The sequence below is a fragment of the Danio rerio genome, chromosome 6 (genome assembly GCF_052040795.2).
Source record: "Danio rerio strain M-AB ecotype USA chromosome 6, GRCz13ab, whole genome shotgun sequence".
In the NCBI taxonomy this organism is placed as follows: Eukaryota; Metazoa; Chordata; class Actinopteri; order Cypriniformes; family Danionidae; genus Danio; species Danio rerio.
In genome coordinates this window covers 16,175,355-16,191,787 of record NC_141026.1, presented here as the reverse complement: position 1 = coordinate 16,191,787, position 16,433 = coordinate 16,175,355, and the positions used below count along the sequence as shown (strand labels likewise).

Here is a 16,433-nt window from a genome sequence, read left to right as displayed (position 1 = left end):
TTTCACTGCAACACACCTGAACCAATTAATTAGGACCTGAACACCACTTGATAATTACAGGCAGGTGTGTTTGATATGGGTAGCAACTGAAATCTGCAGGAAGGGAGATCTCCAGGAACAGGATTGAGCACCCCTGCTATATACCATGGGGGTCAAACTCCAAGTTCTTGGAGAACTGCAGGGCAGCAGAGTTTAGTTCCCACCCTGATTCAACATTACCTGTAGATTTCTAACGAGCCTTAATTAGTTTTATCAGGTTTGTTTAATTAGAGTTACAGCTTAAAGTCCCGGTCACACTGCACTTTTTTCCCTATAGACTTCCATTCATACGCATGTGAATGCTGCAGACCTGGAATGCAACCTCATGTGACAAATTTTACAGTTCGCAGCATTGGAAAGTTCAAGCTTGGAGAACTCTGACCTGCATCATGTGATTGCTTGAGACCAATCAAAGATTAAACTATGACCTCTTTGAACAAAAATTATGGACCAGTCGCTTGCTTATTCAATCTCTAATTATTTTGTTTAATCCCACTCCTTTTCGCAGTGCCATATGACAGAATTTCGCATACTCAAACATTAGTGTGACCACAGCCTTACTGTGCAGACCTGTGGCTCTCATTAATATGTAAGATGATATATCTGCTGGTTTCTTAATTTTGTTATATATTTTCTGTTGTATATTTGTGTGCTGCCAAAACAATAAAATAAATTTGTCAGAATTTTTATGCCTTCTATTTTTAATAACAAGTAAGAATGCTAATTAATTTTAGTAACACTATGACATACTATTAATGTGTATGCAGTATAATGCTGTGAGTTGTAACACTACAGTACAGTAATTAACTCTACACAGTTTCCAGTTAGTTACCACTACTGCTCTATTACAGTAATTAACTGGCAACATTGTTGCCAGCTACTCACTTTAATGGTTCGGTTACAGTAAATAACTGGCAACACTGTTGCCAGCTACTTACTGTATCGGTTCAGTCACAGTAAATAACAGGCAACACTGTTGCCAGTTACTTACTGTAACCAAATCTTTACAGTGAGTATCTGGCAACAGTGTTGCCAGTGTTCTACTGTAAAAAAGCCTGGTAAGGTCTAACAGTGTAGGTTAATTTTAGGTTGTGTTGGAAAGTGACCAAAATCCATACACACTCATTAACACACATACACTACGGATAATTTAGCCTACCCAATTCACCTGTAATGCATGTCTTTGGACTGTGGGGGAAACCGGAGCACCCGGAGGAAGCCCACGCCAACACTGGGAGAACATGCAAACTGAAACACAGAAACGCCAATTGACCCAGCTGAGGCTCAAACCAGCGACCTTCTTGCCAGAGTCTAAGGACAACGTTATTTTGAAGTCCAATATCCACGTCAAATAACATTGATTTGGGTCAATTTTAGGTTGTGTTGGAAAGTGACCAAAATCCAACGTCTGATAGGTGTCATAGTGGTAACATCCACACAACGTCAAGGTGTAACAAGATTAGACGTTGATATTTGGTTGATTTTAGGTTGATTTTAGGTTGGACATTGGGTTCTGATGTCAACCTGATTTTCATTTTCAAACAAAATCCAATATACAAAGTCAATTTGCTGTCATGTTGGTGTCCTATGCCTGCAGGGTATTATCCATCATCTTGGATTTGTTTCTACTCAAGCGATTGTGTAATCCTACTCACTCAACACAAAAAAAGAGATATCATACAGTTTTATGCAAAAGTTTAGCCACCCCTTAATAAATAACAGATTTTGGTGATTTTTTTTAATTGAAATGATGTTAACACAGTCCCTCTTGAAAATGGATAAAAAATGCTAAATATTTTCAGCAAACATTGATGCAGAGTTACCTCTTATCCCATACATTGAACAAAAATAAAAACATTATTATGGCATGGTGCAAATGTTTGGGCACTCAAAGAGTTCCAAGGTTTCAAACTTTAATCGACTTTTTAGAGCTGATGCATGGCAACAGTTGTCATTAGTACATGCCAATTTTAAAGCTTTACAAATACTTTGCCTCTTCAAACTTTGTGCACAAATTTGTAGACACTCACCATCCTTGAGTTTCTCTAAGCAGCTGTGAAAATCTCTAAGCAAGACTCTGAAAATGAAAGCTATTGATCCCCACAATGCCTGAGAAGTCTACAAGAAGAAAGCAATTGTTAACTTGCAGTTTCACTGTGGGAAAGCAATTAAGAGATGCCATTTCAGGGGAACTGTGGAGGTCAATATGAGATCTGAAGACAAAGAAAACTTGGAGATAAAAGATTCTAAATCCTCATTTAACTGTAAAAAAAAAAAAAAAAACACCTGCTGGAAGATTTAGCAGACTCGGGAGTGGTGGTGCACCATTACACTATGTGAGCATTGACCTTCATGAAGACCTTCATGGCAGAGTCAGGAGAAAAAAAACTTGCATCCTCGTCAAAAAATCCAACGTCAGAACATCTACAGAAGCCTAATGCATTTTACAATCAAGTGCTGTGGACTGATGAAGTTAAAATAGAACTCTAACCACAATCAGCAATGATATGTTTGTAGAAACAAATAGAGCAGCATTTCATGAAAAGAACACCTAGCCAACTATTAAGCATACGGATGGATATATCATGATTTAAGGTTCTGTTGCAGCCAAGGGCACGGAAAACATTGCACAGGTGCAAGGAAGAATAATTCCACTAAATATCATCAAATTCTGGAAGTAAACATCTCACCATCTGTATAAAAAAAAACTGATGCCAAAAAGAATATGGCTTTTAAAACAGGACAGTAATCCTAAACATACCTCAAAATCCACTGTGGAATACCTGAAGAAATGCAAGCTGAAGATTCTGCAATAGCCATCACCATCACAGTGCCTTCATTTAAACATCGTTGAAAAAATGTGGATATCAAAATAGAGCTGTGCATGCAAGACGACCAAAGAACATTACAGAACTAGAACTTACAGAACTTGCCTTTTGCAAGATAAAAATGGGGGAAAATCTCAACTACAAGAATTGAAAGAATTTTAGCTGGCTACAAAAAGTGTTTGCAAACTTTGATATCTGCCAGAGGTGTTACGAAATTCTGATTATGTAGGGTGCCCAAACTTTTGCACAGTGCCATAATAATGTTTTGTTTTGTTTCATTCATAGTAGAGCTACACAATTATTCGAAAAATGATTGCGATCTCGATTCGACCCCCTAGACGATCTTAATCCAGCATTTCTACGATTCTGCCAATCATATTTTCGAGTTCAGGAGAGAAGCAAAGACGGCTGCATGAGTCTTTTCATTGTTTCACATACATTGCTCAGCGACATTAGCCCCTTTCACACATACAGACCTTTCCAGAAAATTGCCGGCAATTTTCCGGAAAGCTTGTATGTGTGAACAGGTCCTTTTTGAAAATACCGGTAAATTCGTTCTGGCTATTTTCCGGAAAGAGAAGTTGTAACATTACCGGCAATTTGCCGGAATGCTGCGCTGTGTGAATGCAGAAGGAAGATTACCGTAATAAGCGCGTGCATGTCTAGAACGTGCTGACGTGAGACGTCTGCTTTAGCCAATCACAACAGTCAGACGCATTTACGTCCGCGCGGTTTGTGAGAATAAAAACCTTTGAATATTTTTCCAGACACATTTAGCTGCTAGAAGTTAGTCAGATCACGTTTATATGTTCTTCTTTATGCCAACTGTGTAAATAATCATCGATGAGATGCTTATGATAAGCCGTTGTTTGTTTACCTTTAAGCTTTGCGTGTGCCTTTGAAACAGCCTGTGAGCGCCTGCACACGCACATATTATGAACATCTCGACATGAGAAAGTGATCCTGCGAAAGTTGTTCACAATATTGATCATCCACAGAGTTTGTAATTTAGTCAAATGTTTACAAATACAAGCGCACCTGTTTAAAGCTCATTTGTGGTGAATGATGTCAGAATTTACCGGTATTTTGGAATGGATGTGTGAATGCTCTTTTCCGGAAAATTTCCGTAACATCCTCGCGTCCTACTTAATGATAGAAGCGCGCGCAACTACTTAAGTAAACATAACAGGTAATAAAGTTGTAAATAACATTCAGTATGTGGAACAGAGTAATAGTTGACTCTATAGTAGACGTGTGCGATAAGTATGATAGCAATGAAAATTAAACCGAAAGCGTGCACATCATTTAAATAATCATACAGTATTGCATTTTAGAGTAATGATTATGGCAAGCTTTTGATATGTTTTTTTCTTTCATAGCGAACACACAGTTGTGCATGAAAATAAAAGATTACAGTGTCAGTATAACAACTCGAGCCTATATAATGTTGATTTTACCTGTGAATAAACTGGTTTAATAATGTTGTCAATGACAGATTGCAAGCATAGGCATATATCTCAAACATAACTGAACTATTTAACTGAGTTATTTATAGAAACCAGTAGACCTATACATAATATTATTTTTGTTGTTTTACCTCATGTTTGAGAAAAAAAAACAACAATAATAATCGTATTATTACTCATATTCTCCTTTATTTTACATCTACAGAATCGTGAGAAAATCGTGATCTTTATTTCAAGCAAAAAATTGCAATTCTCATTTTAGCCATAATCCTGCAGCTCTAATTTATAGCTTTATAGCTTAAATATGTTATTTATCAAGGGGTGGCTAAACCTTTGTATTAGACAGTATATGCAACATAGGTTGTGTTAGCTCAGCAAGGGTTTTTAATAGTAATCATAATTAACATTGGCTCCATGTCTGTTATATCTGGGGTCCTGTTGGCTCATCGGTGCATTCTCATCGTGATGATGCTGCCGGCCCTGGTCATTTGATCTAGCCTGGTCCATCCAATAAGAGAGGTCAGTCTCGAGTCTCTGGGAAAAAAAAAAATATAATGATGGAATGAGAACAGATATATTACATTATATTGGAAAGGATTTTGGTTACACTTGGGCTTTTTTTCACAACAGAGATGGACAACAAATTAATGTGGAAAGAGGGGGAATGAAATAAATGCAGTCCAGACTCTACACACTGAAAATGTGTCAAAAATGTCATAGAAACACATGTACTGCACTTACAATAAAACTGCACCTGCGATTCTGATTTGAATATTTATAATGAAAAGACATTCTGCTAAATCCTTTTGAAGTATTAAGTATTTATAATGTTAAAGCGACAGTAACTCGAATTTCTAAAAAATCAAAAACAAATATGACCTTCTTTCTTGCATAGCAGAACACACTAGAAGACTTAACTTGTATTTCAGTGACAAATAATTTTCTGAATTTGTTTATCATTGAGAGGAAACCTCAGAGCTGGTTCTATAATCTTGAATTTGGTTGTATAATCCTCAAGTATTGACTGCCACTTAGCAAAATAAACTAAAATTTATCACCACCAAGTTATATGCTGGTCTGATATTGAACATCCTATGAAAGATGCATACAGCACCAGACAAAGAATGGCTAAAGCCAGGCGTGTCCAAACTACGGCCCGCGGGCCATCTGCGGCCCGCAATCAGTTTTGTGGCGGCCCGCGAGGCTTTTTATAAATATCAATAGAATCTGGCCCGCTATACAAAAATGAACGTAATTCAATAAATAACCACCGGGTGTCGCTATTACATGCATTAAATTAAGCAGCAGTTCTTGTTATGATCTATCTATCTATCTATCTATCTATCTATCTATCTATCTGTCTGTCTGTCTGTCTGTCTGTCTGTCTGTCTGTCTGTCTGTCTGTCTGTCTGTCTGTCTGTCTGTCTGTCTGTCTGTCTGTCTGTCTGTCTGTCTGTCTGTCTGTCTGTCTGTCTATATACACACAGTTGAAGTCTGAATTATTAGCCCCTCTTTGATTTATTTCTTCTTTTTTAAATATTTCCCAAATGATGTTTAACAGAGCAAGGACATTTTCACAGTATGTCTGATAATATTTTTTCTTCTGGAGAAAGACTTATTTGTTGTATTTCGGCTAGAATAAAAGCGGTTTTATTTTTTTTATGAACCATTTAAGGTAAAAATTATTAGCCCCTTAAGTCTTCAGAACAAACCATTGTAATAAAATAACTTGCCTAATTACCTTAACTTGTAACTTGATTAACCTAGTTAAGCCTTTAAATGTCACTTTAAGCTGTATAGAAGTGTCTTAAATCAGTTATTAGAAATGACTTACTAAAACTAATATGTTTAGAAATGTGTGGAAAAAAATCTTCTCTCCGTTAAACAGAAATTGGGGAAAAAATAAACGGGGGCTAACAATTCTGACTTCAACTGTATATATATATATATATATATATATATATATATATATATATATATATATATATATATATACATATGCGTGTCTGTGTGATGTGTGTAAAATTTGGCCCGCGACAACGTTGTTTTTTTTGCATCTGGCCCTCAGCCCAAAAAGTTTGGACACCCCTGGCTAAAGCAATATGGCCATTGAAGTCTTGATTTAAATTAAACTTAGCATTGGGGCTTTGTTAAAACTCCCTTTGCTGTCCTTAAACTTTATAAACCATAGCATCACAAGGCTTCCTGCTCTTATAAAATTTTCAAACATTACAAATATACAAAATTCATAGATAAAACTCTGTTTGCTTTTGTTTGTTCTCTGTGAGAGCAGAGTGTTTTGTTTTATTTTCAGTTCTCTTATTTGATTGGCTGTGAGTTGTGCAATATTCCAGCTATAACAGGACTGTTCCAGCATCTTTATCTGTGTATCACCAGAAGCGGTGCATTGAACGTTTGCCAAATACTGCTGCTGTTTTACAACATAATGCATTTTTGAGACTTTTTAGATAAGAATTTATTTGTTTAAACTTCGAATATGTTGTTTTTAAAAGGATGACAACTATTTTAAAATGTTTTTCAATTATTTGGGGATGGGTGTTCTCTTCCCCAGCAAAGATCATCATTCTGACAGACACATTGTCTGATGTTGATATGGTATTTATAGTGGTTAAATGTGCAATATGATTGTTGTGGGCTATATGTAATAGAAATACTAGGTCGCAGAAAACAGTTATTGACTTGAGAGCATGGATTATGAATATTTTTGGACTTGATTCTATATTAAATGCTATATGAAATCTAAACGACACATTTTCTAAAGAAAACAATAAATAACTTATAGGGGTAGTTCTTCCAAAAAATGAAAATTTACTTGCCATATACTTAAGTAGTTCCAAACATTTATGAGTTTCTTTTTCTGTTGAACACAAAATATATTTTGCAATATGTTGGATACCAAAAAGCACTGACTTTCATATGAAGAATAATAAAAATAATTACTATGGAAGTCAATGGCTACTGGTAGCCAACATTAAAAACTGGTAGCCAAAAACTAAAACAGAAACAAAAGGGGGAGAAACAAAAAAGGGAGAATTTATATTATGGAAGAACTATCCCTTTAACACAACACTAACTTACCAATTTTCAGCAGATGTCTATAATCAGTTCACAATATATATATATATGAGCAATATCACACAAGTAGCAGTGCGATATGGCTGTATATCATATCAGCACTGGTGAGAGGCGTGCGTTGGCATGAGGCCGCAGGCCACCTTAAGAATCGCGAGGTTCCTGTTTTTCAGCTTAGCGCTCCAGAAAACACACAACAGTTTGAATCTACGCAAGGGCTTTTTATGCGGTCCTGGCGCTATCTTGTGGATAGAAAACATCAACCATCTTGGGTCTACTACACTATGGCCAGCTAATGGCCGCTGACGTGCTGTCTCTCAGAAATTGGAAATATTTTAAAATTAGCACTATTCTTACAAATAAACTGCATAGTTTCAATCTAAACAACTACATTCTTGACTAAAAAAAGCCTCAAAAGTACATTTTGTTGTCTAACAACAGTAATATTTGTCAAACTGTAGCGTATCTCTGCTTGTTGCCGGCTGTATGTGGGCGGAGTAATACACAAAAGTGGGGGGTGAAGAGGCTTTTGTGTGATCTCACTAGCAAAATGTCGCACGGCTATCATCCAATCAGATTTAAGAACCAGACAGAACTGTGTGTGTGTGTGTGTGTGTGTGTGTGTGTATATATATATAAAAAAAAGAAAAAAATATATATATAATACAATATTTTTTTATATAGAAAAAAAATCTAAGGGGGCTAATAAGTCTGACTTCAACTGTATATATCAGTTCATTAGACATATTCTCCATGGTCTTCTTTAGAATGGACAAATTTTATCGAAGACATGATGTGGGTGTTTTTATGCTGCTTGTTTCAAGTACTGTATATTTAGTATAAATGACTGCACAAAAGAGAGGGACACTAAATTTAGCTGTCATTTCTCCATGAAGATATGCTCATGAAACATTGCCTTAAATCTATTGTAGCTAACTTATTACATGGTTGCTCATGAGTCATGGATGCCAGCAAGACATATTAACCATATTTGCCTTTGATCTTTAGGATAATTAGCTGCACATTTGAGCCACGGGTAGTGATTACCTACAGCACTTTGTCCGTGGCCTCATGCCTACGCATGATTTAAAGCAGTGGTGATTTTCAGCCATATTGCAGCGATATTTCTGATATAGCAGTAGGTCAAAAGATTTTTCATACCCTTTATTCATATTTAAGGGTACTCATAATAGTGTAGGGCACTGTATGTATTAAAAGCAAATATTTATACTTGTTTTAAGTCAAGCTGTTAAATTACATTTCCACTTGAAAAAAATAGCTCCTAGCTATAAATGGCAAATCTCTATCACTATGTCTTTCATTTCTAGACTCTCTAAATTACTCTGTTTCTAGTCAAATGGATATTATATATCAGGGATTAAGTATTTCCAGGAGGTTGTTACCACAGAAAAAAAAGGCTGACATGCCACTCAGCAGCAATTATCCTGATGTACATTATTCAGCTATTACAGGGCTACTTTACACAAAATGTAAAAAATTAGACAAAAAACATTGTTCTCTAATAGGAAACCATCTGAGTGGAGTTTATGAGACATTCACTAACATGGGCATTATTCAATCAGTTGCCATTGTTTTTATACTGTTCAAACTATATTTTTTACAGCCCTAATAAATGACATCAACAATGTTCTCATAATTCACCACTTTTTTATAATGATATATGTCACAAATACACACACACTTATCTTTAAGAGACATATTCCAGCAGTAATCACACTGCATTAAATAAAGAATTCTTAACTGAATTACTAGTGTGCGGAATGTTTCATCATTCAGATCATAATATGCTAATTTGTACAGTTTTCTGCATTACAATGAGCTGACACATCAGCCATTATGTGTTCTTATAATCGCAAACTGCACTCGACAATCTTTGTGACTACAGAGGAAATTGACTAATGATAATAAAGGCCTGCATGCTTTTCTTTTCTAACATTATTTATTTAGCCCCATAGATATGTATGGTTTTAAATAAAAATACACACCACAGGTACCTCAAGTTGTGGCCCTTACTTTAGACGAGCCAATTGTAATAGCAATTTTGTGTAGTCATCCCATGGTCATCCATGTAGGCTTAACCAGTGTAATATTACAATAAACAGAGGTAAGACTAGTGTTATTTAGGGAATCCAGCCCTTAACTGAAATTTATTTTAGCCTTTATGGTCTAAGTACTCACAATATACCAAGTGTTAGTTTTACTGTATCTTTAAAACCTGACTGCAGACCACAGCTTATAAGTAGGCTGTACTGACAGAAACACCCAGAAGGTTACGACAAGTTCCTGGATCAACATCTATGTTGATCCAGGAACAGCATCTATGTTGATCCTGGAACAACATTCCAATCAGAATTAAGGGATAAGTTTGTGTTTATGTTAAGTTTAGGCTGACAGTGATACAGCGAGGAAAATAATCATTGAACACGTCAATATTTTTCTGAGAAAGCACATTTCTAAATTTGCTGTTGACTTAAAATTTTCACTAGATATAAATCTAATTAGTTAACAAATAAAGTTTAGAGAAAAAAAGGGGAAAAAATTAAGAAAAAAAAGTATTGAACACATGAGAAAGGAAGGTGTAGAAAGGCAGTGAAAGAAGCTGACAGGCAGCAGCTGAAATCTCTCAGTAGTCACTAAGCAACCCTCTGCCCTTCTTCAATGTAAACTAATATAAGCTGCTTCAGTCCAACATCTACATTAGCAGGATGATAATGATGATGAAACCAGGGCGGACATTACAGCAAGACAGTGACCCAAAACACAGCAAAGGGATCTCATAAATACTTCCAGAGAAAGAAAATCAAGCTGTAGTATGGCCCAACCAATCACCTGACTTGAATCCAATGTAAAATAGAAATTAAAGATATAACATATTTAATAGAAAAGACCCACAGAACTATCTAGATATTTACACTGTTGAAGTCTGTAAAAAAACTCAAAGAAAAACACAAAGAGATACAATTTACAACAGCTATTCAGCAAATTCTTTATCCCTTTACATGATCTTCCATTAACACGAAAACTATTTGCAGAAATAACCAGGCCATTAGAAAAAATCCTTAGTGTTTAGTCATGCATAAGTCTAAAATTTCATTCATGGTGGTCTTAAAAGGGCCTTAAAAGTCTTGAATTGAAGAAACCTGCAGAAACCCTGATTAAGTATTAAATACATTTCAGCAGTTCAGAACTTTCTCCTTGGGTCATTTCATTGTTATTACACATAACTCATTTTTCAGATTTATTTTTTATTTTTTTATTTTTTCATGTTGCATTGTTTGGGTTTTTACCAAAATCTGGTTCAATTCTATGACACTTTGGAAGTTATCATTACCAGGAAAAAACATGACGTGTTCAATGCTTATTTTTCCTGCTTATTTTCCTGCTGTATATTCATTATTTTATGTTTATTTCAGTTTTATTATTGAGTAATATGCATATTTAGATATTTAAGTGATGTGTGTACAATACAATTTGTAAATAATTTTCTGTCTTTTAGTGAATATATAATTTTATGAAAGGCCTACCGTAGCTTTGTTTACAAACAAGTGATTCTAAGTGTATTTGCACTGCAAACCTTAAAATATAATTTAAGTTATTTATTTGAGCTATTCTCTTAAAAAAAGTCAACATAAATCCATAGATTCATTCATTCATTCATTCATTCATTGAAATAACCAACACAAGCTCAACACAAGGGGGGGTATGACGTCATGCTTTTTCACGATTACCAGCAAACTGATTATCTCTGTATGGGCATCTTCCCCGCTGTAACCAGTTTGTCCAGTAGCTCACCATGTACGTCAGCAAACTTAAGATGTAGAGATGAGTAAAGCTGAAGGTCTTTGCCTGAACCCAACGGGACAGAAAAGAACAGTCAGGCTATCTGCCAGTTAAAAAAGAACAGGCATTCTAGCCGTCAAGGTATTCCGGCGGTCACGCATACACTGCGTATTGCGGTAGAGTGCGAAACGGCAATGTACAACAAGCTAACAGTGAAGATGACCAGGTCACTCGCTACATTGAAACCGATGACATGGAAAATGAAATGGATGTTCTAGACTGATGGAAAATGAACAAACAATCCTACCCAAAATATGCATCCCGGCCAGTAGCAGCAGCAGTGAAAGGGTGTTCAGTGCTGCTCAGTGAGCACAGAACTGCGCTAAAGTTATTTACAGTGGATTCAGTAATGTTCCTCCACAAAAACACATTTACAAAACCTAATCTTGGTGAGTAAAGGATTTTCAAATTATAACTAAATATTAATAAAACCATAAAATCATAATGTTGACAGAGTATCTATGCTAATGTTGGCATTATTATTTTGTTATTTAGCTTTACGGTCGCCCTAATGTCAGATTGTGAAGAGAAGGCGAAACAAATCCTGCAGAGCCTTTATCTTAATTTCATTATTGCCAAATACCCGTCATAACATATAATTTATTTAAATTTAATTGGTTAAAAAAACACTCATTTCTATTAGTGTATTGGCCAATGTAAAGGCTAAATGTATGCACCTAGGCTGATTTAGAGTGCTGAGATGTTATGATTTTACAGAGATTTTGTTCCAACTTCCATGTGGCCTATTGATCTTATTCTAAAATGCGGAAGTGCGCCTGTTTTCGCGATTGTCTTAGAACTTCCAATTCGGTTGCCTATGGGAGAAATGACTAGGAATAATAAAAGGCAGAAAATGGTTAAACTACTTGCTCTACAAACAAATGTTTGCATGACTATACAGACCAAGTAGAATAATATAATAAGAAAATATCAAATTGCAACATCAAGCAGCGTAACGAGCAGTTTTTAACGTCAAAAAATGAATGGAAGTGAATGAGACCGGAAGTCTCAAGCCAAAAAGATTCAAATGGCAGCAAAATTATTTTGCTGCTCGTCGGCGGAGAATAAGGTGAATAGCCTATGCTTGTTTTAGACAAATAATGTTAAAAAACGTATAAATGAATCATTCATTTGAATAATGTTGGGCTATAAAGACTTTGGGCTTTTAAAAAGCTGTCAATCAAAATGTATTGTCGGGCTCGGGCTAAATTCTTTTGGGCTCTGACTCTATCAGGCCTAACTTTTATGGCCCGATTACAGCTCTAGAGAGAAGTTGAACACGACGATGAGGTTCGAGTGAACTCAAGTTCGAAGAAAGGTTCCAGAAAGCAGGTAAGACAAAAACAGATTCTAAAAAGTCAAAAGCAAGTAAATAACAGGATGAGAATGTGGTAAAGTCTGAAAATGTGATACAATCAGGCGAGTGCTTTTCCTTTTCTTGATTGCTTTTTAAAACTGTTGGTTGGGTTTAGGGTAAGTGGTTGGGCGGGTCAATCGGTGCTTTTAAAAACACTATTGGTTGGATTTAGGAAAGGAGGAGGGTGGGTCAGTCGATCGGCCAGTCAGTCAGTCAACAGCAGCCTCTGGTGGATTTACGCAAGAAGAGCATGCACGAATGACACTCGTGGGAGAAATTTGAGATCTTAAAAAGCATACACAGCAGCCTCAGGGAGATTCACAAAAACAAAAACAGCAAAAACAATTGCACCTCCTGGGATGTATTTGGGGCTCTCCAGAAATGTATATAGCACTAAATTTTCTGAATGAGCCTGGGTTGCAACAAACCAAGAAAGTCCATAGATTATTTCTGGCTCTGCTTATTAGTATAGTAAACATGTCACATGACAACTACATAATCGATGCAAAATATCAATTACCTAAAGATAAATCTATGAGTAAAAGACACATATCTGACCACAATAGGAGACAGTGTGGTGAATACAGCACACACTGTGTCCTGATGTGGATACAGAATCTTCCTGAGCCTCTACCACATTTTGCCTAATAACTCAGTCCAATATCCTCCAAGTAAATGCTAATAAATGTAAATGTAACTGCTGTTCTATAAACAGGACACTACTATGCTACTAACCAAATGCTATCCTGGAGGACCCTTCAAAATGGGACACAGCTCTGTCTGGACATAATAACATTCATTCATTCACATAATAAAAAAAGATGTTCACATCAAATTTTCACACCAAACATTCATCACAGTGTGAACAGGCCTTTTCACAGAGGGAAGTCATCAATAGATGGGCAGCTGTGTCCAGCAGAACACAGGTGTCTGTTGAGCCAGTGTTATTGTAAGCATCAATAGTCTGCACTAATCACACAGTAGCATTTTCAAAGCTTTAACTGAGCCAAAACATCATCCTGTCTTCATTATACTTCACCAATGCTCAGCTTTAATTGACATTGCTGATAATTGCTAGACATTTGGAGGTCAGATAAAAATTTAAGTCAGAATATAGTTTTACTCACAGCCTCATCATAGCCCATGTACATGAATTGCTGGATCCACTGCTGGACGTCGGGTCGACTTCGGTCCCACACGTTTCTCTTAGTCCTGTGAAGTCCAGACAGGAACTCTTTAGCCTTGGACTGCTGCACTGAAATGTATGCTTTAGGCCTGCTTTCTATCTCTTTTGCTGCAGAAACAGAATGGGCAACATTCAAGGCACGGTTGATGGCATGAGAGTACTTTTTAACATGTTGCTAGGATACATTTCTCAACATTTAGGTCCGTTTTATTAAAAGTTTTGACATTTTTCTCTATAGAAACTTTCAGCTTGGCACAGCGGGTTAATTACACATTCAATTGGAATGGAGACAATCTACCAAAACACTTTTAATCAGTATTTCAATGAACTTGTTGTCATAACAGTTAGGTTGTGTGCCCAACAAATATAGTTTTTCACTTAATTAAATGTTAACCATACCTCACGACTCATGAGTGTTTTTTATTTATATACAAAATTGCATTAAGGTATTTTGATCTCATAATTTATTTTTTGTGCTTTGATTTACATGCACCACCCTTAAAAATGTATAAACAATTAAAAAATGTAATTAAAAATTATACTTGAAAAGATTTCAGAGCAGAGCTCAAGGTCCCACGTGTCAATTCAAATCATTAAATACAAACCAAACTAACATTCCAAATTACAATAATAAATTACAAACTAATTAATATATATTTTTAACAGTGTTTACTTTTACAAAGATATTGTTGTGAAAATTAAAAGTTACATATATTTGTTCATTGAACAGACACTTTGGTATCTATAAGATTTAAGAAATCTCAGATACTTTGATGCACTCACTTAGATGCTTTTGGAACCACTCACTTATGGACAATACAAACAGAGTGTATAAACACAGAGGGCTGTATCATACACCCCGTGCAATATGGCACAAGATGTTTGGTGAGATTTGATGCTATTTTCAGACCAGTGCAACCCTATTTTTCATGTTTTGCACCACGTTGTTTAAATAACAAAACCATTTGCGCCACTTTGTGTTTTGGTCTAAAAAGAGGAAGTGTTAAGGAGTATTGTTGGCGCGTTGCTATTTTGAGGAACAGAAATAGACTGCACCATTGACCAATTGAAAGCTAGTCTAAAGTCTAGCGCAGGGATGCGCCTATGCAGGTCCAAAACACGTACACATTGCTTAATACACACAGGATGTACAGCAATACACAAATATTTTTACATTAAAAAAAATTGAAGGAATAAAATGTTTTTATTATTAAAATAAAATTATTATTATATTATTAAATTATAATATGTGACGTGGTGGCGCAGTAGGTAGTGCTGCTGCCTCACAGCAATAAGGTCACTGGTTCAAGCCTCGGCTGGTTTAGTTGGCATCTCTGTGTGGAGTTTGCATGTTCTCCCTGCATTCGCCTGGGTTTCTTCCAGGTGCTCCGGTTTTCCCCACAGTCCTAAGACATGTGGTACAGGTAAATTGGGTAAGCTAAAGTTGTCCATAGTGTATGTGTGTGAATGAGAGTGTATGGGTGTTCCCAGTGATGGGTTGCAGTTGGAAGGGCATCTGCTGAGTAAAACATGTGCTGGATAAGTCCATTTCGCTGTGGCGACCCCAGATTAATAAAGGGACTAAGCTGAAAAGAAAATGAATGCATGAAATTATAATATAAAAAACACTGGCTACATGCCTTTTTTTCAGTTTATTCATGACAATTTGCTTTTGCATAATGTAATTACAGTTTTTCTCTGTCACTTTGGTGCATTTCTAACTACACTATTTACATTTGCACAACAGTTAATGCATTTCTTAAAACAATTAGTCAATTGTGCATATTAAAGTAGCAGTTTCTCATTCCTTCCAACAAATTGCAAATGCTGTTGGACATGAATCAACTTGAATGCTGAATAGTCATTCCATATAAAACAAATAGTCCTCATTTTATTACTTGAGTCATTACATGCAAAAATGTTGAACTAGTTGTCAAAATCTGTCAAGCTAATTTGATAATAAAAAAAATAATTTTTGTGAAAAAATTTTAAAAATTCCTGAAAATGTCTTTTAAAATGAACAATTTCATGAATGATTTACAGACCTATGTATGTTGTCGGTTTAGTTCAATATGTACTGCAATATTGTTTACAGTTCTGCACAGCTCTAACCAGTGTAATACCTAGTGTTTTTTTTTTTTTTGGAATAAATTAGAATTGCTAAGAGCAAATGCAGTAAAAATGCGAAACATACATATTCAGTGTCTTGTACTCAGATACCTCACTATGCAGTGATGTCTAACTTTACTGTAGTTTTCAAATGGCTGTGCAAATAATCTAGTGCTGTCTTAAGCATTTTCAGGAAGTGTCACCAAAGTCTGACTTATTTGCATTGGAAAAAAAACTCACATAGTAAACTGTCATAACGAAAACATGACTAAGCCATTTGACTATCTCGTTAAACAATGGTGTCAGGACTTTTCATCCTGATGACACTGACACTTTCATTGACATCAATACTTGCTTTTGAGTAATAAGCTATCGATTTTGAGCAAATAACACACTTTTGCAGGTTATTAAGGTTTTGCAGTTTGTACTAATTGGTGTGAGAAATGCATGAACTGTTGTGCAAATGTAAATAGTGTCGTGAGAAATGCACCAAA

At 35.8% G+C, this 16,433-nt stretch overlaps 1 protein-coding gene across 2 annotated transcripts in view; it reads right to left on the bottom strand.

The window, feature by feature from the left end:
- Nucleotides 1–4,499: 4,499 nt before the first annotated feature.
- Nucleotides 4,500–16,433, bottom strand: part of ecrg4b (ECRG4 augurin precursor b) — a 28,421-nt gene continuing 16,487 nt past the window's right edge. Inside the window, 2 exon segments of one of the 2 annotated variants that reach the window (NM_001326575.1) lie at nt 4,500–4,867; nt 13,772–13,938. In NM_001326575.1, coding sequence (NP_001313504.1) covers nt 4,718–4,867; nt 13,772–13,938 — 317 coding nt within the window. In that variant the 3' untranslated portion in view covers nt 4,500–4,717. 2 annotated transcript variants of the gene reach the window in all.